Source organism: Manduca sexta, chromosome 17 (assembly GCF_014839805.1).
Source record: "Manduca sexta isolate Smith_Timp_Sample1 chromosome 17, JHU_Msex_v1.0, whole genome shotgun sequence".
Lineage (NCBI taxonomy): Eukaryota > Metazoa > Arthropoda > Insecta > Lepidoptera > Sphingidae > Manduca > Manduca sexta.
In genome coordinates, this window is record NC_051131.1 from 14,702,715 (window position 1) to 14,728,466 (window position 25,752).

General features: G+C 36.8%; 1 protein-coding gene across 1 annotated transcript in view; it reads right to left on the reverse strand.

Moving 5' to 3' along the window:
* The window catches only part of LOC115448055 (mucin-5AC), a 65,419-nt gene extending 43,464 nt beyond the window's left edge, over positions 1 to 21,955 (reverse strand). Inside the window, exon 1 of the mRNA XM_030175350.2 lies at positions 21,816 to 21,955. Coding sequence (XP_030031210.1) covers positions 21,816 to 21,823 — 8 coding nt within the window. The 5' untranslated portion in view covers positions 21,824 to 21,955. The remainder of the gene's footprint in view (positions 1 to 21,815) is intronic.
* Between the last annotated feature and the right edge of the window lie 3,797 nt (positions 21,956 to 25,752).

Sequence of the window (25,752 nt, forward strand, 5' to 3'; positions counted from 1 at the left end):
AGTTTGCTCACGTGGCTGTTGTGATAAATTTTAGATGAATATATGGCTTCGAGTATTAATCGTTAACGCTAATAGAAAACCTAAAAAAATTTATAATAATATCAGCCCTGTATTATATACTGTCCACCGACTGAGACGCGCCTCTTTTACTGCTGAGAGGGATTAGGTCTTAGTCCACCACGCTGGCTTAATGCGGGTTGGTAGACTTCACACACACTCTAAATTTCTATAGAGAACTTCTCATGTACGCAGGTTTCCTCACAATGGTTTCCTTCCCCATAGAATACAGACATCATTTAGAAAAGTCAGGGGTGCATGCCCTTGGGTTTTGAACCTGTGGACATTCGTCTCGGCAGTCCGTTCCACAACCTACTAGATATCATCGCTTTTTAATGATTATCCCTCGACAGTCGACACAATTATGCATATTAGGCATATTCGAAATATATTTTCAACTCCTGGCGGAAAGCTATTTAATATATTACTACAGAGTGGACAGCGACCATACGCGATGAACTGCCTCTGAACTATGCATCAGATTTCTTAGAATAACAACCACTGAGCATTATCTTGCAGATTTTTATAATTTTAAATTGAGGGTGACGTACATTTAACATTCAATTGAGGCGTTTGCCATCGTACATAAGGTTCATTGTGTTTAATTATGTTTCAATAAAGTGAAATTAGGTTGAAGGCAGCTGTCGTTATATCGGGCGACGTCGTTTTAAATCAATTGAGTACACTCTCCTTGATGAATTTATCGCTCGTTCTCAAATTTAGCGAGTTAAAGGACAATAACCCAGATTCAGTTTCTTACCAATTAACTTTTTGAAAGAAAGTTTTATTATTGAACACTAACAGTATAACGTGCACATAGTATCATAACAGCGAGAACAAATACATAAAACTAGAAATAAAAAATTATACGCATTGTGCCAACAATGAGAACCCTCAATCATCATCTAGCAGTTTGATACCACAGTGCCGATTTTAAAAACAAAATATAAACGCGAATACAAACAAAACATAAATATCAAGTTCAACTCAGATACAAGAAAAAAAAGCAGCTCGAAATGTGTTTTTATTTGTTGAACTACCATCTATTTTCTTTTCTTATTCTTATTCCTTACATCTAATATTAAAAAGAGACCTTGAGTTGGAGTCCGAGTTTACACAATATATTATGATCCTCTAACACGATTAGAGATAAGACAATGATTAGGTTAATTAATAGATAGCGCATGCGCATAAGCGAGCGTCTTTTTGGCCTCTTGATTCATTACTTCAAAAAAAACTTTGTTATGGACGTTACGTCATTTAATTTGTTTAGTGTTAATTTTCAAGTATTTGTACTTCTTTGTTATTACAACAAATAAAGTGATTTCCTAGTTCACTTTTTTACTAAGGCGGAAACATAATTCCATCAAACATTATTATATTAAGCAACGTAATATGTTAGTAATTATTTACAATAGTATAATTTAATTTTATCCACTAATAAATGCATAAGTTAACTGGTCAAACGTAAGGAAGTTTACTTTTATATGATTGACAAATATTGTTAGATAAATCTATTTTTGAACAAAGTAATGTAATTTATAAGTTAAAATATAATTTACGTTGCCCTATCACAATTCTTACTTGTAATAAAATTATTGGTATTTACAAAAACTTCGCTTCACGTGCTGAAACTTACATTGAAATCCGTTCAGCCATTTTACGGGAAAGAAATTATGAAACTTTATTAAGTTATATATCAAACTATGTTTTATATCATCATCGGCTTTTAACAGTCCATTGCTGGACATAGTTCCATACAATACTCTCCATTTCTCCCTATGTTCAGCTTGTCGCATGTTTATATGGTAACCTATACTATTATATAAACTACTAGCCTTTGCTCGCAGTTTCTCCCGCGTGGAGGAGTTTTCCGAGATAAAAATCTTGTTATATATTTTCCCGGGAGCCTTATAACCTTCCTAGAGTCCTAAACTATATCCATACTAAATTTTATATAAATCCGTTAAGTAGATTTTGAGAAAATCGATAACATACAGACAGACAGAAACGGGGACTTTGTTTTATAATATGTATAGATTATGACAATACAGAATGGTACTACGAAACCTATACAAACCTCAAACGATTCCAAGACCTCAATTAAATTCAAGACTGTAAACAATGAAATTAACTCATCGAGCACGGAAGAGGAAAATACACGAAACATGACAGTCGGTACAGACAGACCGACGAACGGCCTTCGTTCTAAACACTGCGTGAATTACAAATGAGACCAAACTACCGACCGCCATCGGCAGATCGGCGGCGATGACACGAGCCTCAGGAATTTGAGATTTATGATTAAAACACGGAAAATACGTCTTGGATTTTAAATCTTATTAAATTTATGGTCAATTGTTAGATTTTTCGTAGGTTTAGTTTAAAAATGTAAATTTGACTCTCGGTAGAGCAACACGTAAAGCTAAAAAGAAATATATATCCGGTCTATATTTTCGAGATATACACAAATAAAAAAAGAAATGTAAAAATATAACATGAAACATCCATGGTGGTGGATAATATATTGAAAAGATTAACAGATGCCAGACAAGATGTGCTTTGCGCCGATTTTCAACTACTGTCGGGAAGTTACTCGATATACTACTACAGAGTGGACAGCGACCATACGCGATGAACTGCCTCGGACCTCGAAGCAGAACCATGGGCAACAGTATATGTACATAGTATATGTACATATTCCTTCCCTCTGATATTCCATAAACCACTTCACGGGGCTGATTGCGGCGTGCTAACTCGATAAACCGCAGACCGCGACAATTGTCCACCAGACCACGTTCATAACACCAGCTCGCGTTACACACGCTTGTGTAATACAGGAAAGCCTCCTTACATAATAGACAATCATGTTCAAACTTAAACATATTTTATATTTTTTCAAATGGTAAAGTGTGAGTATTGAATTCCCCTCTGACAATTGTTCGTAAAACTAAGTTAGATATAAATTATTGTTGGAGTACAACGAATCCGAAGGTGGTAGTAGAATCTCATGCACCTCAGCACGTTTATCATCACCCTTTTTGCTTACAATATAGCGCTGGAGCTCTATATACGGCAAAAAAAAAGTTAGTGTTTCCTGAGACTCGCCGAGCTTTACCAAGCGGTGTCAAAAAACTGCCACTGGCGGTCCTTGCCTACAGAAGTGACAGTGGCGGGCTTGTTCAAGATAGTCTCATTTGCTATCAAACCACTTTAACTAGTTCAGAACTAATCATTTTGTACAAAAGCCCCACTACAAATGCGCAGTTAGAAATAAAACCCTGAACCTCTCAGTCCTTATACGCTACCGCTAGACCAAGAGGGCAATTAACGACGTTACTAATAGTGCCAAATATTCAGCTGGCATGTAGCAACCATGTTTGACATGCCTCGTGAGCCCGCGCCGTGAGCCGAATACACCACCTTACTCCTTGACGGTTATATAACTTGATTCTATATTCGACACTCGATTCGTTTGCAATCCCTTTTTTCCCTTGCGTCTCGTTAAATCCCGTTTCGAGACATCTTCGGAATGTATAATGAAAATACTGACTCTATTGTTGCAAATACGTAAGCAGGTAAGATAAGTAAATTGGTTAACAATTCAATTGATTAAAATAATTTCATATATTTGACATAATATGAAGTGACCATAAATATTAAGTAAAGAAAAGGCTGAAAAATAATTAAAACTTTACTTAAATTTCGCCCGAGGTATAAAGGTATTTAATAACAAATAGCATATATAACAAAAAGGGAAAAAACGAACAGTATAAGTTTCTAGGAAACTTTATACAAGTGTTATTTCTAGGCTGCACCTCAAAACACCTACGCAAACTAATAAGGCAGCAAGACGAAACTAATATTATAGAATTATAAATTGTGATGATTAATTTATCACACCATAAACAATATAGTCTAACTCCTTTTCTACACGTCTATGTCCATAAGTACAAAATCAAAACATTCCTTTAACTAATTTCAGCAATATCGAGTATTTAATCTTTTTTTATCCTAATACTTCAAAACGCGAAGTTATGTCGTCTAGTTGTTGGCATCCGTCACACTTAAATAAACCTTAAAATACAGTTACAAAATACTACTCTAGAAATTACCATGGACCCCGGCTGATTCCGCCACAAGACTCGAAACAATAGCTCATATTTTGATGGTGCAGACTAAAGTGACAATGGCCGGTTCTTAACCATGAGCTCTATCCATTTAGATGTAAATATCAACCCATCAAACAAGATAATTCTAATATTTAAAGAGGAAAACCCGTTATGAGTCACCGGTGCTCCACGTGACCCACATGCGAAGGTGGTTGTCAACGAATTTCGTTCGTCATCTGTGATGGTTCGCGTGATAAACAGTAATTATCATTCTTAGTGTGTCTCCATTATTCTGAACGGACCGTCCTGATTTTTTGAGCGTCGAAGGTTGTCACACACAGGCCTTGTCCATCGCTAAGATGATCAAACGATGTCAGTAGGTGACGTGGTTTCCACAAAAGTATCAAGTATACGATCAAAGACGACCCTAGAACATCTCATCTTTCGACATAACATAGTTTGCAGGAATGACAGCCAATTAGTGTACTACGAAGGAGATATATTCAGGATAACATATATGATCGAAGTATCAGATTTTCTCAAATATATAATAAGTATTAAAATCCAGTAAATTATGAAGTTTTTGCTCTTTACGTAGCTATTTTTCTCTAAAGTGTCCTGTTATCATGATATATTGATTTATTACTCAAGCTAGGCTCAACAGATTGCGAGCTGTAAGAATGCAAATGATTACAAGCAGAAATGCTTTGCAGGCGCACCCAAATACCTAATCAAATCGGCAGAATTAGTTCATTGTGTCAATCGATTGCCATTTTGTTACATCGATAAATTGTGATTTATCGGTAATATACTGAAATTTCGAAACGTTGCCGCCATCTTGAAAATATGTTCCATCGACCCCGATGCTCGGTTCATAGCATTACATATTTTTACTGTTATTGCTTAGGTTTCCTTTTTTGAAACACTATAAAATTCATCATGCTTTGAGATATGAAGTAACTTATGCATAAAGCTTTTTCGTAAAAGCTTTTATTGATATATAAAATATTTTACTAAAGTATGAAATGGACTCAATCTATAATACATCTTACGTTCATCGTTTTATTTTACTAGTAATAGAAAATAGTGCAGAGATCAACACTTGAGGCCAAACGTAGACGTTTTCCTTTTTAAAGAAATTCGGTGTTACCTATATTTTGTTTTACTTTTATACCTCAACATTTATATCTCTCGTCAAATTGTATATTCTTGTCTTTCATAAATTCATTACTCCAATATAATTTTCTAAACACACTTTTTGGTACCGCTTAACTTTACTCATAAACTAATAGTTAATTACTGTCAACATCGTAAATCAGGCGCAAATTCGATGACATAACCGACAGCACCTAACTGTAATCAAAATTGCCTTGTAACGCAGAGGCTCGCCTTGTCAACATAACACTCATCGGTAAATCATTGGGACGGACCTACTAATTGGCCATTGAAACAACTAGCAATTAGCAACCAGTCGCAGTCGCCGTAACATTTATCTGGGCTCCGCTAAACGTCGCGTAAGAGTTAACAAGATTTCGACCTTCAATCGAGGACTGTGATATAATTTTTCGTTGACACATAATAGTGAATTTTGAGCGAGGGTCAAGGGTAAATGTAACTTGTATTGTTATCAACAATGATGTGCGATTGGTCCGAAATTAAAAATAGTTTCAGGAATAATTGCTTATTATAATATTATTGAAATAATTATTTTTTTGTCTGACATTACCAAACCAATTCCTAACTTCGTCTGTCATCCAGTCTTCTCTCTTTCATCTCGCTCAAACGCTTTACGTTCCATTCTATGTATCTCACTAACGTTTCATTCCTAGAATGATTTATTTAGCATCAAGTAATTGAGGCAGAATTTATTTATATCAATTAAAAAAAATGTCTAACGAGAAGTGGCGGAAACAGATGGAGTCGGTATTTCTCTACTAATGGCAGATCTTAGGTTAGTTTATACTTTATAGATCTAACATACTATCGAGACTCATACGAGAAGCAAAAAAAGATATATCAAAACTCACAAATAATCAATGACCGATTCAGTATCACTATCCTTTTAAAATATCACTGCTGGGTAATTCACAGTCCTCATAACTTTCTATTAGAGCGTTGTTCGTTGTAAAAGTCAATGTTAAATCCAAAAGAAGAACAAATACTCAGTTATCAAATTCTACGAAATGGCCACAAACACACAATATGACTAAATATTTACATAATGAAATAGATGCTAAGAATATTACAAAATGTACATTTAAAACTTCTAAGAAATAATGTTATTCTACGATATGTGGATATTTAAACGCACCATCAAATTTTAAAAAGTTTGAGGAATATGTGACCGTAAAATAAATAGGATATAAAAGCGGTCAACAAATTGTTTGGGATTATGAAGTTAGCTAGTTTTGGCAACAATAAGATATTGTCTATGCCTAGTTATACAGCAAACCGTCACACATCCTCCTGATCTCACACAAACATGAAACTTATGACGCATCAACTACGAAGGACTTCACCGCAACACCCTAACCCGAAACAAATACGAATGGTACAAATATTTATCTTAGCGGGGAACAAAACCGCAGCCACCCATTTCACTTCCCTTCACTTCCCATTTCGCTTCAGAAACTGTCTGTGAAAGGCTTAGAATTTTATTTTAATTCTATTATATTCTTCAAAAGAGAATTGAAAGGTTAAAAAGTTCTTTAGAGATTTTATTGTTACAAAAAGATAAGTATTGCAAATATTGTTTTGAATTCATCTACACCATGGCCTACTCATACCCGAAAAGAAATTTCATTACACTCTCAGCGCAAAAAACCAATATGCACGATAGTAAATAGGCTTCAGATGAAAAACCGTTTGTAGTGCAGTGGGTGACCGAGTTAGTAAAAAGTAATTGGAAAAGATGGCGGTCCCGAGCGAGAGGCTGTGGGCACTTTCACGAGAGGGCAGCCGTCGTCCGCACTGTATTGTATAACGGCATTCCGAATACAGGGTGCTTCTGTTTTGTGGCCGGTTATATAGGCTATATATATACATGGTGTTTATTGTACAAGCCTTCTTCAAGCTTTGTACAGCATTGATATCAGCGGATAAGTCAAGAGTATCATAATGAATCTACTAATAGCAACAGTCCTGCGTCATACTGCACACGCAGTTTATTATAATCAGACGAGCAACCTGTTCAATGTCCATCTCGTTATTCATTATACAAAAAATGCTATTGCTCCAACCGACAAATAATGACTAATCAAAAGGCAAATAAAAACCAAAGACAGATCTGTTGTTTTTTGTGCCGAGTGATTTAACATACCAATTTATTTGCGTCAATCAGTGGCAACACGGCTCATCGTAACGGCATTGTTCTAGATGCGCAATTGTCGGTGGTTTTTTTTGTATTTGAACTGTCGAATGCGTAGTTTAGATCATGTATAACGACATGTTGGGGCGTAGAAGGTCCACACGGCTATGAATTTCAAGAAATTACGTGTCTTTTTAATAGTTTTACATACCAGCAAGATGATTTTTCCGAAACTTTAAATTCTTCCTACTAAATTTGATTTAATCATAACACTAAACCCGGCACTAAGTATAGTGTGGGTAATAGTGGCAAAGGGTGATTTTTTTAAAAAAAAAACCCGAGAGAAAAATATATACGCAGCCACTTTAACAGAAAACAAAAAATAAGGCAAACGTTAATAAAACTAAACGGAAAGCCGGTAGGAATCAGTTGTATGGACACATCGCCACTGGTGGGTAGTTAAAATATAACAACCAACTTGATTCATTGCATCCAACAATCGCCACAATTTATCAGGCCTGTTTTACTAGGTGTGCGTAAATGACAACACGATATTACAGAACTAGCTATTATATATAAGAGAGTTTTTGCAATAAGTATCCAGTAGAGTACAAAATATATCCAGAACTCTCCAACGCGGCTCTTGACGAACAAACCCTCGTCCTGAGAGGTATCTTACAACCGATAACGGTGCGCAACTATTTGTTCCTACACCATGTCTAAATAGTAATTGTGGGGGAACACGTGACGGCTTGTCCGTGACCGACTCGATAATTGCATTGTTTTTATAACGTGCTAATGGTTTTTATAAAGATGCTACGCAGTCTATCGGTATTCGTCTATGTATTCCCCGCGGTTCCAAATAAGAAATCAGCAAGGTTTTTGTAACAGAAAACAGCAGCGAATGGGCCACAAGGGTATGTCTGTCGTTTAGAAACAATCACACGGACAGAATAATTGTGGATGCTTTACCACTTAGAGAAGGATGATTGGAATCCACGTGGAAACGATATTATTGTAGAAAATAAAGCGTTCTCGTGTATAATGTTATAATGATTTATATGGAGTTTGTAGCAAAAAATGTTCTAATCTATTATTTATGTGTTTAACAAGTGATGGGTAAAGCAGGAAATGTTAGCTTGTACATATTTAATTTGTAATAGATTTTTATTCCATTGTATAACGAGACGACAAGCAGTCTTATAATAATGGTAAGAAGTTGTAAACTCAATAAAAAGCCGCAGAACTTTTTAATTTATAATAAATATTATTATAAACATTTTGCTATAAACACATTCATAATAATTTAATAAAAGCATATATCCCTAAAATAGTAGGTAGAGAGGCTATCTACTCGCCGAGATATTTGTTACATATTTCATGTTTAAATGCAAAAAAGTATGAGTAAAGCAGGATAATACAATATGATAGACAATACATTTTGAATTAAGCATGTTAGTTTAATTTTTTAATCCGCTTTATACCTCACTACTGTACAATTAAATGATGAAATGAAAAGATTGCTCGTATGACAAGCTCCATGTTTTTTCTAATGTAATATTTGGTCTTCTCTCTCTTACCAAGTACCTACAATACTAATAAATACAACCCATACCCCTACAATAAATATCCTAATAATATTGACAATATACTTTTCAAGCATTAAATATAAGGGCTAGGATTTTACAAGCGGAAACAATATTAGGAATGGCCCTCAATAATCCTATTATTTGACAAAACCACAATAATGTTTTGGAAAATAGATTAATAGCAGGTGGTTTATATTTTACGCACGAGACTGTCTCGGCAAGGCCTAGGTAGGCTAATCTTATTGCCAAACCTCGGTATGCAAACACTGATATAATATACCGGTTTGAGGCATAATGCTTGACATCTTAACTTGCCTCAGTAGCAAACACAGCGTAAAGCTTGGTAGAATTTAGGATCTACGTATTTAATTCAATGTATCGTGATAATGTAAGACAAGACGGGACGCTACCAAAGGAGCAAGCTACTTATCTTATTCATATAAAAGCAGTCGAACAATTTCGGAGGTCAAATAATAACATACGATTGAAACTGTGTCGTCGGGTCACAGCTGCGCGCGCGCTCCGCGCTGTCTGCCGCCTCACTATAATACGTACACGTCTATTGTATGGAGATTTGGTATTATTAAGTGGTTTGAAATAACTCGTATTTTATTGAAGATTCTTGTAGTGATTGAAAACTGACTTCCATTAAATAAATACACTTCATTTTTATTAATTTTGGAATAAAAAACTAACTTTTTTTGTGTTATATGGAGTTCCGTTACTGGTTTAATCGTCCAGATAAACAAACCAAACATTAGACAAATAAATGTTGTATGTGTTTACAGTTCGATGGGAAGCCTTTGATTTGAAATTGGATACAAAGACAAGTCTGTTTTATTTGTATAAAATTAAAAATAAATTGACAGCTGATCAATAATCTAAAACAGAAAAATGACTAGACAGCGAGTAATGGCGAGTAAAAGTATGTCGTGAGTAATGAGGCAGGAGTAACGGACTAGAGGCTACTGTACAATGGACATAATATAGTGTCTACTACAATGTGAATGTCCATTGCATTCACGAACAGACTGTGAGCCGGTATCGTCGGTTCTGACTCGAGTAATTAACAAATTGCGAAGCTTTCATATCGTAAAACACTGTTTAAATAATACATAATCAACCTTTACTAGTACCTACACCCTTCTTTTAAGGGATTGAGATTGTATTTATGTACAACGATTACTTAATATTATATGATTCATCTCTCTGATTACGAGCTTACAGGATAAAAAAAATAAAATTTATGATATGAAAAATGGTCTAATAGCATATCTGCTTACCTTCAAAACCATAAACTTATGAAGTAAATATTGTTTTACTTAGTAGCGTTTACATATTGTAATAACACACTAAACAGATTTATTGATGGCAATGGTTTGTGTTTGGGCTTACACCTGATAACCTGCCCCGATTCCGCTTTATAGCTACATCGGTCTTTCGAATGTACGATTTAGGCTCTCCAAGCCTTGCTTTAAACGACCACGCTGAGGACGCCACCTAGTGAGGCATGTACCTCAGCTTAGGACAGTTGTTGGGAGAAGACAGACTTCATCAATTAAGGATTTTAATTAAGAGTTATATATTGACGACGTCGGCAATGGCATCGGCTCACGGGCTGGTACTGTCTAGATCGAACCATCGGAGACCGCGACATGGCCTTCGATGGCAAGGATGGTAATGACAATGCTAGCATTTTATAATGTTAGTATAAGAGGCTGAGAGAAGATGGTGATTGTTCTATCGCGAATTCTACCGACCTTATACCCCAGGGACGAAGAAGAAAAGTCTAAACAAGAGGAGATATACGTCCACTAGAGGACTGATTACCTTAAATTAGGTAGATATTACTATAAAACACGAGATCAATAGATATTCATGTATCCACATGGATGTATTTTCAAACACATTCCACCAATTTCTCACGGCTATAATACTATTTCATTCATATTTTCGAATTGTATAAACGTAGTATACATTATATTGTATATATTTGGACTGTATAATTAGCTAAACTGTACACGTACAATAGTTTCTATCATAATATAAATTAAAAAAAAATTGGAGACCGTTTAATATGACCGCTGGCTTAGTGAAGATTGACAGACTTTACATACCCTCAAAATTCTTAAAGAGTACATCTCGGGTATGCAGGTATCTTCACAATGTTTTCCTGCGCCATTTAAGCAATAAATAAAGTGAGAAAAAAAACAAAGTACTTCAAAACACATCCATGTTCGAACCGCGACAACTGTAGATAACAATAACAACAGCCACCATAGAACCATATGTTTATAAACGTTTTTAGTCTGTAATTATTGAATAGACACAAAGAATCTGAGTGTTAGAGGGGACAAATTTATTTGACAGGCTTTTTAAGGAGTTCTCCCGCGTTTAAAGGCTTTAAATACACCGATTTTTTTTTCTGATCACTTGTGCAGGATTCAAAGTGACAGAGAAAGTGTGCTAATTTCCAACAAACATCCTCATAAGAGTCTAAAATTATAATACTAGTAAATTGTATTATGGTTGACAAAACAGAAACCTTACTCTCCTGCTTGCCTTTCGACATAAAAGGCGTGACTTCACGTACCTACATTGCCAGATTTAAAAATGAAGGCACTAAATCCACGAATATGGAAAACAGTTGTAACCGACAAGATGTTTGCTTTACCTCGACGCGTAATGTACGACCGCGTAATGAATTACTGTTATACTTTCTCTTGTGTAACATTATTGCAAAATACAAGATTTGCTATCTGTTCCATCTGCAGTCTGGTAGACGCCACTTGCAGCCTCAGTAGCTGAGGAAACGATTATTTTATCTTGATATGCTAAACGATCTCTTATGCTGAATATAGTAAGTAGTATTTTTATTGACTTTAAGTCAACTAAAAAGTGTATAAATGTTATTCTTTCTAAGTTCTTTCGAGTTATTTTTTTACATAAGCAGCTTTTGGCCGCGTGAAAAAACTTTACTTGTATGTATTTTCCCGGTATAAAAGTAGCCAAAAGTACTCAAGAGTAATGTAGAGTCCTATTAATGAAAGAATTTTACAAAATTATTTCCAAGAATTAACCTATAAACAAACAAACTCATACTTTTCCTCTTTTAAATATTACTATAGATGAACAACAGCGACAACCACTAAACTAGTTTTCGTCCTTTCTCTACTAAAATATAACGTATCCCTTAGTAGTAAAACATTTCACACGACCCTCCCAAATTACTTTCTCAGAGTTACCTTCCTAAATGACATTATATCTTGGAACTCGCTTGCTCTAATTGGATATAACGTAAGTGGGGAATAGTGGAGTACAGTATACTTTACCCGACTGGATAAAGAACCCTGTACATGTGAAAACACTGCCTTAGTGGTTCAACCCACGTCACACTTCGGGGTCAACCGGTGTACAAGAGAAGGCCAACATAATTTTAGCGACTGAGGGACGGCACCCATTAGTAAATTATATTATTTAAACTTTTGAATTGATAGTCTCTGTAGACATACCTTTGTACAGCACGAATAGACAAAACAATGAAGAAGTAACAGTTTACTATGGCATCTCGTATGTTAATTGAAATATCCTGAAGCAAAAATATTCTCCATTATTCTTATTCGTGAAATCTCTACTTATTTTTTGTAGACCATCCATGATTCTTCTAGTATTGTGAAATTGAAATAAATCGGAACCCAAAAGACCAGCTGCCAGACTTCAAGACACAGTAAGCTCATTTAGCGTAGACCGGACCACCGACAGCTAAAATAAAAAAAAACTCTATAATTGTAAAACGTAGATCTAAAAATGAAAAAAAAAATGTATAATCGTAAAACGTAGGTAGATATTGTATTGAATTTTCGGATGACCAACACTTCAGTCTGTGACCATGAAGGCTGCAGTCTTCAAAGCGTCAGAAGAAAATTATAATATAAAAATCGCAATAAAATCCGCAAAACAGTTTTATTTCGATGTCTAACATTCACGTAAACATAAGAAATCATTAGTATTGTGGAATGTGGGTGTTCATATTTTAAGATCATTAGCATCAGGTAAAACGCCAACTTATTTTACGGTAGGCAAAAAAATCTTTATACTTATATACATTCACTATCAGGTACAACCAAGAGTCAGATTTAAACTATGTAATATTAAAGAATAAAGGTGACGCCCCACAACGGCTCGTCTGTCTAATGTTTACGTTACGCGTTAGTCAGTCGTAACGTCACGAAGTTACCGAAACCCGTCTTTGTACAGTGACGCTTGTTAAATATGTAAATTGTTCAGTTTGTTTTGGCGTAAGTCAGACTGGCTCTGAGTTGCGGAGTTTATTTTCTTTTGAGACAAACGAAGCGCTATATTTAAATGAAATTTGAGGTTTAGCATATAAATGCCCAATGATTTTTATGTATACGCAACTGTTACGTGTTTAAATAAAACTATTACGTATTATTCACGATTTTTAGTTTAATGTGGACTTTGGAATTTAGTACTACTACTGGGAATACTTTAGGAGTAAAAATACCTAACCCCATCTTAAAACATTACCTAACTTTATAAAGTCCAGAGCTCATTAATTGTGAAGGAAAGAATGATTACATTGCAGCAGATTTCAAGCCGTATTAGCCCTACAAATAAAATAGCCCATAGTTTGTCGCTTCTGGTAAAATTTAGTTAATTTTGTTTCCATATTAAGGCAGATCACAGGCCTCCGTACCCATCCACCCTAATGAAATACATGTATTAGATTCGTGGCGCATTAGTATTCGTAGATTCGTGAGGCGGTGCGTGGCGTTGCATACATTATTATAGGTTTCGTTATTCTAATGGAGTTTTCGTCGAAAGTGCACCGACGCCTTTATGAAATGAATTATGCTGGTGCGATACTAGACGGTAATAAAAAACGTAACCTTATGCCGACTTCACTTGTGTCTGCTAGGAAAGGACGGTTCCTCCGATATGTGTTATGCAAAAATAGTTCTTAAATGCATCTCCGCTCAAGCGACACTATTTGAGAAGATATTTGAATTCAAAGAAATACTGTAGCTCATAATTAGTAAATCAATTTTTAGAACCGATTGACCGGTTCCAGAATAAAAATAACACAGAATGAAAAAAAAATCTAACCCCTCAAAGACAAGGATATATTCTTAAAGAAAACGCACAATAATTATAATTGCTCGATTTGAGAATCTAACCGAAAACGTAATATCCAAGAATTCTGCTTGTCAATACAAAAGTACTACGAGTTAAGTTACCTCCTTTTCGTAGTCGGTTAAAGTAATAATGATCAATAGCCAAAGTATTCAAAATATTTGTTCATTATACAAGATGTAACTAGCGATCATCGACCTCCGACCTCATCCATCTATACACTGGCATTATCTTCGTAAAAAACATAATAAAACAATTACCTCCACAATTTTTAACATATAACCAATCAATGGTATAACAATAGAAATCTATTTTGTCATTAAATACAATGTCAATCAACAAAAAATACAAATACGGGAATTAAAAACCTCCTATTTTGGAAATCGTTCGAAAATGACGTTAATGCAGATTGTGGGCTTTCTTTGAATAAAAAATATCAATTGAATCACTTCCAACATAGGAATTTTATACGACCCACGTCTACCATAAACTCCAAATGAGACATCCAAGAAACTAAAATCACGTGAACAAGACCCAGAACCCACGTAACACAAGGTCAAAGAAATCTCATCCAACATTTCCGCATAACACCGGCGCCGAAATTTAAGCCTATTAACACGCCCTTGAACTAGATGCTTCTGTTTCATCACGCAACTCCACGAAAGGGTCGCTTAGAATAATACGACTAATGTATTATATAAGTTAATGACGGGACTAGATAATCTTTGGTATCAAGTATCAGCTCGCACTTGTCTTGCTGCAATGGACCTAGAGCCCACTCCACTCACTGTCAGGTGCAGTAGACTTTGCTGTGCTTGTGTACCTAAAAAGGCGTGATATACTATACAGAGTAGTAGTTTTATACACTAAATCAGTCCAACTTTTGAGTATTGGAGCTGTTTCTAGCAGTGTCTATAATCTTTTATTCTTTAGAAAGGCATTACGACATTCAAATGACTACTAAAGTTACATTCATAAATACTTTGTGATATTCGCGTAACTGTCTCAAGATGGAGCCTCGTTGTCGACAGTGAAAAAGTTTATAATACAAGGCTGATATTTGCGATGGTGTATTCGGCAATAGATTCTCATAAACTTTAAGATTTAGAAAGAATACGACACAGTCATTATCTAGATTCTAAATGCTTTTAGAGTACCTTTAGAACGACTTGTATGTATTAAAATTACTTTCCTTTATTCCTAGCAATATATACAGCAAATATCTATCACTTGAAGCTATCACAATGACAACGACGACAATATTGTTAGCGTAATACATCCAATTTAGCTTCTTTCATCACATTAGAACTCAAATTAGTTCCCAATTAAATGCATTAGGAAAATGAAATGAGATGACCAGCTGAATAGAGTAAAAACTAGGTGTTGAGTGACGCAACGTGCCTGGGCCCGAAGTCACTTTCACTAACATGACAATAGCTCCAGATTTTAGAATTCCGCAGCCGGTACAAACGGCGGACACACGGCGCATGGCGTGTTTGTAAACACCGCCATATCGAATGGCAGCGGCTCGAGTACCACTATTCACTCGCTGTATATACGGTAAAACGATTGACGAGTTCATGGTCTTGCCATTTCGGATGTAAAATGTCGTAAAACTTGTGAACTGCGTATTAATATTGATGGCGAACGAATCATTGTTTCTTTTTACAACATTATCGGTAAGGATTTTTTGTAATTCTAGAATTTATAAAAAATAGAACAATAGATTACAGTCTAGACGACCATTGGCTCGACATTGTTTTTCATTTATCATCGTCTTGTGTATACTACACATGTTAAATTATAATTTTATAGCAAGCTACTGCCCGATTTTCAGACACTATGATTAGTCAAATACAAGTCAGTTTTAGTACTTAAACACACACCATTAATATAATAAAAATTTAAACTAACGTGTTTTCATGAATTAAGCCTAAATGTAAACTGTGTGTACATAATTAAATTAGTTCATAAAATATAATTTATAAATATAAAACAAGAAACTACAAAACGCTTATAGAGATTCCCACCAATAAGTTCTTTTTATGAATATGTATTTTCTTTTCTATACGATTCGTGGTAAAAATTAAAATAAAACATTCAAAAATTTAAATATAACCGCGAAACAATGAAAAGCAGCCAGTGACATTATCTAAATAGGTTGTAAATCAACAAACAAAATCTCTTCTGCAAAAAAAAACAGGCGCCAAAATTACAACCGACCAGTCCATTATCAAAACTCCGGTGAACAATAAAAAAAGATAATTGAATTTCGCATTCCATCCTCCTACCCGGCACAGGTAGGACTTTATATTTCGTGAATTGTTGTATTTGCCGGTGTTAATCTCCTTTGCGGGACCCAAATTGGCGTGGGCTTTTATTATTTTTCGCCCAGAAACGGGATTATGTTGTTCACACTAAGAATTCCAAAATGACAGTTATTTTTGGAGTGGAGTCTGTTGAGTAAAGTGTTGATTAAATGCGGTTTATAGTAAGCGTGGGAGAATAATTATGCAATAATACAGTACGTTTATATGATATGATCTAATTGTAATACATAAAGTCAAGTTCAACTTATTTTAGTACCTTCCTATCGTGACTCAGACGTTATGTTCTGCATTATAGATTAAGCGATAAATACCTTTTAACATTATTATTTATATCAATTTAACTTGAAAGTAAGGTGAGTACTGTTCCCTACAATATAGAGATATTCGATATTTTCATAAGTTGGATTTAGGATCGTTAAAACGTAATTCTGGTAGCTATGCTTCTGTCTGCGCCTTTGCTGATTAAAAACGTATTTATAAAGGTAGCAGTTGTATGTCTAAACACCGAACAGCGTGACAACGATGCTAATTTGCATTTACAACATCGAAGCTACTGTTTCCCGTCAACGCGACAATTTTATTTATGAGTAAAATAAATTTCGTGAAACCACATAACAGTACTTTTCAAGTGTAGGTAACCTATGCGTTCTAAGTACCTAACGGACGACCCGTTATTTTAAACATAAAAAAATCCAAAAGCAAGATATTTGGGAACTTCTAAACACACAAATCTAATGACTCATCCCGGGCAGATGAATTGACCGTTTTCACATTTCGTGAATATTGTCTTTTTAAATTGAAGTCATTGTGGTCGACAGTACAACAACCATTGCTAAATCTCTAAATTGACACTTGAATATATATTATTCCTTCATCACTCCCACTGCATCGAATTTGCTAGAAACCCTAGAGCAAGATGTTACTTTAAAGTGGTAAAACATAAAAAGATGCACACCGTACAATAATTGATTTCCGTCCCGAAAACCGCATATAAAAAGAACTTTCGCAACGAGCTGATGAAGATGGACGTTCAGAGGAGGAAGCGACAGTGTTTACACATAACACGCTGCATCCGATTGGACGCGGTCAGCGCTTCCACACATCTCTACTGCGGCTCGACAGCATCACAGATTCATTCTTATTCAATATGTACTAAAATGTAATAATATACCTTCCGAATATTAGCTTAAATAAAAAATAATTAAATCAGGCTATTTCAAAAAAAATTACCTACATGTATTATTGTTCATGCTATTTTCTGCTTTCCTTTGCGACTGTAATGTTTGCGCCGAAGATAGAGATAATTAAACCATGTCGATTAAACAACTGATAAAAAACAATCACGAAAATAAAAGAGATTCATAAAGAAATAACTTTAAAATTGTAATACTAACTTCCACAAATCTTGTTTTTCTATAAAAACAATCCTATTTTTTAAATAATGAAACACAATAGAACAATATTTTGAATTTTAGAACTCATCTCTCGTGAACTGACCAGCGATAAATTACATAGAAATCGATAGTCGGTCATGTACGGCGCGGCGTCTGTTGGACGCGTGCATGAATGAACACGCCGCGCCCGCGCCGAGACCGCGCTGCTTAGCATGCGCGGACCGTTCATCATAGATTATGGGGAAAATCAACGCAACACATGACCAGATCATCACCGTGTAACCGCTGACCACACAGATCGACGTGGAATACTACAAGAGTGCGTGCTGAACGATGGCTAATAAGGTCCACTGACGGCAATGATCATTTAAACTTAACTTTTGTGGTATCCGAAAATTCAATTAGATAATAGCCTTTTTATCAATATAAACACTAAAACGGTGTTCTAAGTTATACACGTCTTAGAGTAACGAGCGCAGTCCATTGCCATTCTTTGCAATTCAGAATTGTAGATGCCGTTGTTACTATGAAGTGGCGCGACTCTTATTATCAGAAGAACAATGCTCGTCTCGGCATTCAGTTGTATAAAAACAAAAACGCTCGGAGCCCAGCGTTGAATCACTACTAGCTAAAATAAACGATTATGCTAGAAAGTACGTAGGAATTCCAATGAGCTGGAAACGAGACAGTTATGTAAAGACAGGCGGCGCGTGGTGTTCCCCTGGCCGGGCGGCGCGCAGGCACCCCGGGCGGCACGACGCGGCCGGCGTCGGCGACACGTACCCGCGTCCGGTGCAGCGTGTTGCTATGCGACGGCCGCGGATGCGATCTGCGATCACAATCGGCGGGCGAAGAGCACCGACCAGCTGATTGCTATTCAACGCGCAGAGAGAGCGACAAGCGCCGCGCTGGTTGCGCCACCGCGCGACATCTCGCGCCGCGTCGCCGCCGGCCGCGCCGCTCGCGCCGCCTGCGCATACACAACGCGGGACGCGGCCGAATTTATTTGGCGCGCGTCGCTCGCCATTCCGCCGGCGCGCCGCCAATTACATTGCGCAAGTATCCGCATACGTACGGTAAATTTGTTATTCGCCACGCGGCTCAATAAACACGCTAATTCAACGTTAATTGCATAAGACGCTCATAAACGTTCGCTAGCGCTGACTCACGCAGTTATTATATTGATTGGAGTTTGAAAAATAACAAGTTTTACATGCACCGGTGGCGGTGTCGTAAACTCATCTGCATACAATTGAAAGATCAAGAACGCATGTCCGCAGCACGCGGCGCGTTGTTTTAGCAATGCGCCGAGAATGAGCAGCGACTCGTAATCGTACCCTACATACGTCGCGCCGTGACGCCGTGACGCCGTGACGCCACGCGTGTCACCGGGCGGTTCGCGCTACACCGCTCGGTGCGTGTGTTGCGCGACGTCGCGAGCTCGGGATGCAGTAATATAAGATCATAAAGCGCCAAGGAAATCGAGTCTGAGTCACAAATCCTCGGATTTTTCCCCCGACGATGATACAACAGTTTGTGCATTGTTTTTGGTATAAAAAAGAGCGAAGCAGAGGTCATTGCGTCACTAATTAAAATTCCACACGCAACACTGGTGCTGAGCCTTCGGCGCCGCTCACAGCGCCGCTGGCGACTGATCCGCGCGGAGATGATACCGTAATTGCCGGCACATCGACACTTGGCTTCTAAATAGCTCACTGTTCAATACACTGTAATTTTTATTTTGTTTATTTAAATGAAATATCACAAATTATTAAACCCAGTTGTTTTTGCAGCGGATTAAGCTCAGAAGTAGACGTATGTCTCCAATAAATTTGAAGAACTGTCTTAGAACGGACTCGTGTCGCGCACTGAGGATTCCTTACGCAAGTTTTTTTTCTATCTTTAATAAGAAGACACATTATTCCTTTGTCCGCGAAGGGTTAAGCAGAGGTGCAACCAGGGCACCCACTTTTCGCCACATATGTTTCGTCCCATGATGTGATAGGGGCGATCTTATGGTCATATCGGACACAAATTCCACACTCTCGGCCGATTCTGAACAGAAAAACTCGAAGTCACTTCGCTCGACCCCGAATTCTCAATCGGGACCTCAGAGAAATATTTTACCGGGTATGCAATACAATTTCGCCACTGAGGCAGTATAATTTGCTGTATCCTCAACAATTAGATATATTATGTGTAAACCCACCCCTTATTCGGATAATAAAGCCCCAATGATTAGTCAGACAAACAGATGTAAGAACTGTAGTATGATACGATAAAAAAAGAACGCATAGAAATATAGTCCGAAAACCGACACGTAACAATAATACTCACATATCATGATCATTAATTGGTAAAAAGAACCTTTTTAAAGATATCACATTTCAAGCTCTTCAGGCGTCGCGTCGGTGGTACTTCTACACTTTTTAGTCGTCCCGGTTTTTATCAAAAGTAAATAACGAAAAACAATTGTTACAAAAAAATATAAATAGTGCAGGTAATAAGTTCAAGGCTTAATCCCCAAACGGTAAGCAGAAGTGCAACTAGTGCACCCACGGTTAGCCTAAAGTATTTTTTATGTTTCATCAATTCAGGACATTTAATATGGCTTCATACTATTTGGATATACGTAATAGTAAAATATGAATAATATGTATTAAAATATTTCAATGAGCATAAATTAATGAATGATATTTTAATAACAAAATATAATACCTAATCGCTGCCTAAACATATATTTAAGTTACTAATTGGTTTAAAAATTACTTATATTTCAATCTTGTTTCGATGCCTTTAAGTATATTTTTTCAGGGAATTTCAAAACAAAGTACATATAGTTAGAGATCGAAGTAAAAAAATTCTAAAAAGTACGCAATTGAGTAAATTTTAAAATGTTTTTCTTAATCATAATATAATCCTTATTATATGGAATTAGATTATATTTATTTCACCCCTAACCGCCTTAATAATTAATTACAGTTCAAATTTGCCGACTCTATTCAGTAATTACATTAGTGTTTTTATGAAAAAAAGCAAAAAGTAACAAACATATTTTTAGGCAAGTTATATAATACCATTTACATTACTTTAATAAAATAATAAATGTAGATCTATTTCAAAATATGATTTTAGTAAACAATACAACTTGTCTCTACTTTTGTTCCATAAAAACGAATTGAGGACAAACAATTAATTACTAGTTTCTAAAACGAGATGTATAAACAAACATAAAACGTAAATAAACAAATCAGGATTATTAAATGATGAATAATCTTTATTAATATGCATAGGTCGGAATGCAAACATTCTTGCCTTATCTCACACGATCGTCGTATCACGTTCGAGATACCGTCACGTTGTGAAACGGCGGGCTAACACTATGCAAAAAAAATACGTGAATCTTGTGAAATTAGGGCGATATTACCGCAAAAATACTACTGAAATATAGACTAAATTTATTGACTACGAAATGTTGAGCTTACTCGTACTTAAAAGCTCTAAGTTACGGATATTTAGTATAGGGATGCTTATTTTTTTTTTTGGGTTTCGAAAGATACATACAATAAAATACAAATAAAAGTCCCATCCCAGACTTCAGTCTCTATGATTGTTCAATACAAGGATTCCAGGACGATTTTTAACAACACGCACATTATGACGGAAAATTTCGAGACGCTATTCGCTTTTCACCCAACCTCCCGTGACCCGGCGCTGGTTTCCGTAGTAAACCAGCTAGTTGTCGCGATGAGTCACAACAATGAATCACGTAGCCTTTATTTCGTGACCTTTTATTCAGCTCTTATTAAAACAAACATACAGGGGAGATAGGGACGCGACGCAAAAAATCCAGAAAATAACAAAGTACTCACCCAGCCATGATGCAGTTGATGTCGATGTTGAAAGTGGGAGTTTCACAGCACTACGGAGCACGTAGTTTTAACACGCGATCGCCATGCCGTCCGAGCGCGGCGGGTGTTGGGACGCGAGTGGCGGGCCGAGTGCCGGCGCCCGACGTCGTCGCCGCGCGTGTCGCCCGCGTCGGAGGCCGCGCGCCGACGCCCGCCGTGACGCGACGCTGCACCCCTGACTCCTACCTCACCAGCCATAAGGATAAAGTTGCCCGCAGAGCTTTTGAATCCTTGTCTGACTAAATTAAACCTGTATCTAGACTTTTTACCTCAAGAGCCGGTTTCAAGTTGCATTCCGTTTATTACCCCCATGACCGACCTTGTCGTGTAAATGACCGGCTGAACTAGAAATCCGGCTTTTTGGTTTCAAGTCTTAGCAATCTTACTGATGACTATCGCAGTGACCACACCGGCCTTTCGGCATCACACATCCTTACTTGTTTGTGGACATACTGGTGGTGTGGTTTTAAGCTTTATCGATATGCATATTTCTTAATGTTGTTTTTAAAAAATTATCGAATCGTTTCATCATCATCATCACTCGCAGGATGTCCAATGTTGAACATGGGCCTACCCCAAAGATTTCCAGATCCCTCTAGGGGAAAGCGGCCCGTATCCAGCGACCTCCTGCGACATTTTATAAGGTCATCTGTCCACCTCGTGGGTGGACCTCCGAGTCCGCCCTTACCGGTTCGTGGCCACCACTCCATACATCTTATTTCAGACAGATAAATATTGACGAAGTTGTAAAAGAAAATTCTGAACCAAGCTACTTTTTGGTCTCATTATCCACTGCTAGGTCTATGCCCAGATATTTGTCTATCAATTAATCATTTGATATATAATTCTAGACATTTTGTGTCTTGTCTTTGAACGAAAAATACAACCGTTAAATTTGATTTTAGAAACAAAATTCAAGGAGATGTAATGTAATTGATTCATGTCGCTGTTTGCTTTCTTACGCAACAGATTAATGTAATGTTACTGGATACCAAATCCAAGGCATTCGCAGATTAAACTCCAACTTTTATTGGCTCTATCCTGTGCTGCGCATTCTTCAAAGTTCCACTAAACCATAATATTAAAAAAAGGTAAATTTAAAAATCGTCTTCAAGATCAAGACAAGATCACAACAGCGATGACATTACGACAAAACTCCGCACTACCTGAAAAAACGCGCCAAAATCCTTGCAAAACATTGCAAGATGGCGGCGTCGCCATCTTGAATAATTTCCCGCTATTTTGCCATCTTAATTCAATGTCACGCGGCAGAACAGATCGATCGGCCGATGGCACCCGGCCGTGAAGGGACAGGGGCACCGCTCAAGCGTGGACTGTCGACCCTCGCCAGCCAACAACCCATTCATGAATCATTATTGGTGAAAAAAGCATATTACATACCATACTATAGCTGATTATCTACAGTATCAATAAGTTACTTCCACCAGGGTGGTACAATTTTCTCCCAGAAAGCAACTTGTCCGATACCTTTCGTTCAGCCAGTACAGATGGAAGCCCAAAAATCTCGTACATGAATAAAGAAACCTCTCGGCCATCACAATTCTATTTTTTTCCCAAAAGTCAGAAACACACCACAAAGCGGGGTGATTACTTAACATCTGATGACTCGTTTACACAGCATTTTTTCATAATACTTATTACTAACTCAAGCTAAAATAGCAATTCATATTTTCTCGTAAATCGAATAGCAGTCAAAATCTGATTCTCTAAAATGATATCAAAGTCTTGATGTTTTAACACAGGCCATTTCCTCTCGACGACACGTTCGTCCCCAGTCTGTGTCACAACGTCCTCTTGGGTGTAAATTGCATGAAGACACGCGCAAATTACACCGGCCAGGCGCTGCGTGGCTAATCCTTCCCATTGTCCTCACAAATTACCTTGTTTGTCTTAAGGCGGCACGCTTTTTTCTTCCTTATAAAAAACTATTCAAATATTTGTAAACAAAATATTTGCGTCAGTCTATATACTTACATTAACATTAATAGGATGAAGTTTGTCTACGTATTAGCCACACCATGCATATATCGATGAATTAAGGGACACAATTTAGAGAAATCCCTAAATGAAAAAAAATGAGAGAGCGATAGTTCCATTATTATAGGAATATATAGTAATAATCAAATGTAAAGTCTTTATTTTATACACGTGCATAAAAACGGCTGAACACATTTCGATATAGATCCTACTATTACGTGTCGCTATACGCTTGTGTAACGCTTTAAACTACTGTGAGTAACCTATAATTTCAGAAATATGGTGATGATATATATGGTGATGATTGGACTCCCCCAATTCATTGAGGAAGCTGTAGCTGGCAGTAATAAAAAAACTTCGTATGACGTAATATTATTTATTTTAAGGTATTAAAATATATCACTAAAGTGAAATATAAATAGTTTCGTTTTATTCCTACAATACCCTTAAAATCCCCGTAACATGCCGTGGCGGACTCCGGCGATTGTTTTTACACAGTATATGAACAGCGGTGAAGACTTTTGAAATAATAAATATATTTAAGATAAAAATTGAAATTTTGGAAATTGCAGACTGTGGCTCTAGTTTCATACTCTTCCTTACCTTAATACATATAACAGTCGCTAGGGTTTATTAAGTTTACACTTGCTACTCAAAAAATTACAGCGCATATTATACTCCCGAGCCTAGTGTCGTCTATCCTAACACTTTTAGTTTTTACGCTATTTATTTTTTAAATATAGCACTAATAACACAGTATACTGCAAAATTTTTGCTCGCAACTCCAGCAGTTTTAAAAATAGAGTTCTTTAAAGGCTAAACTTGCAACCGCACGACGCGGCGTAGGCTTATAAGGGTGCGCTTTTGTAAGAATTCCAAAAATAAATTTCGACAACAAAGCGGAGTTGAGTCACTGCTTACACCTCACCCACAATGACCAACGCGTGTGACACGCCTGTTCGCCTGCTTTTCAATGTAAACACAGATTAGGACATTGTACAGATGACCTAAGGATTGCCTACTGGTTACTTACGTCACTTGATGTGTGTGTTGGTGTCTATATTTTACTTTGAATTGTATATCATGCGTCCATGTATTCTAAAATTGAGTACTGGGAATTTTTCTATAGGAATATTGAGGATATGTGAAGTCTGCTTATCCGCAATAGGCCAACGTGGTGTAATAAGGCCTATTCCCTCTCAGTTATTACTAAAGAGGCCTCTGCCTAGTTGTGGGACTGTATATTTTAAGGTGTTTCGTTGATCGAGATTACTTTAGGCTATGCCGTTTGGTGACATCACGCCTTTTTCAATGAAAGGTAGAAGTGCAAAACACAGCGTCAGTTATGTGTGTACCTCCTTATAAAACCTATCTTTCCCTACCTATACTATCCCATATCACTGGGGCGGGCTTATTCCCATAAATATAGAGAGGTGAATATTTTAATCGACTTAGGGGGCACTTGTATTAAAGTATAAACAGTGGTCCCAGTTACATCAGGCAGCGTGTCGCTTCGTTGTTACGACATACGGCTCACGAGGCTCGCATTACACCGCGCTGGCCGGGTGGCGTGACTCCTGACGAGGCATGCTGACGCTGCCAATACGGTATCTAGCACAGTTGCTATCCGTGTGTTGAGAATTTTGTCTAGCTGTGTCTGTATGTCTGTCTGTTTGACAATTTTGTTTTATTTTTTAATATAAAATTATTTTGTAAATCCTCCTTCCACTATAGAGCGAAGTGAGAGCAACTATTTTTTTTCAAATGTTGCAGCAACAGATTAGTTTATAAGGACCAACCACTTATGGTCTACCCCTTCTGGACGATTTACCCCCGGACAAATTGTGTCGAAAAATCTTCTAATTCCAAGATTTTATTGCCATTAAACTAATACAGCATT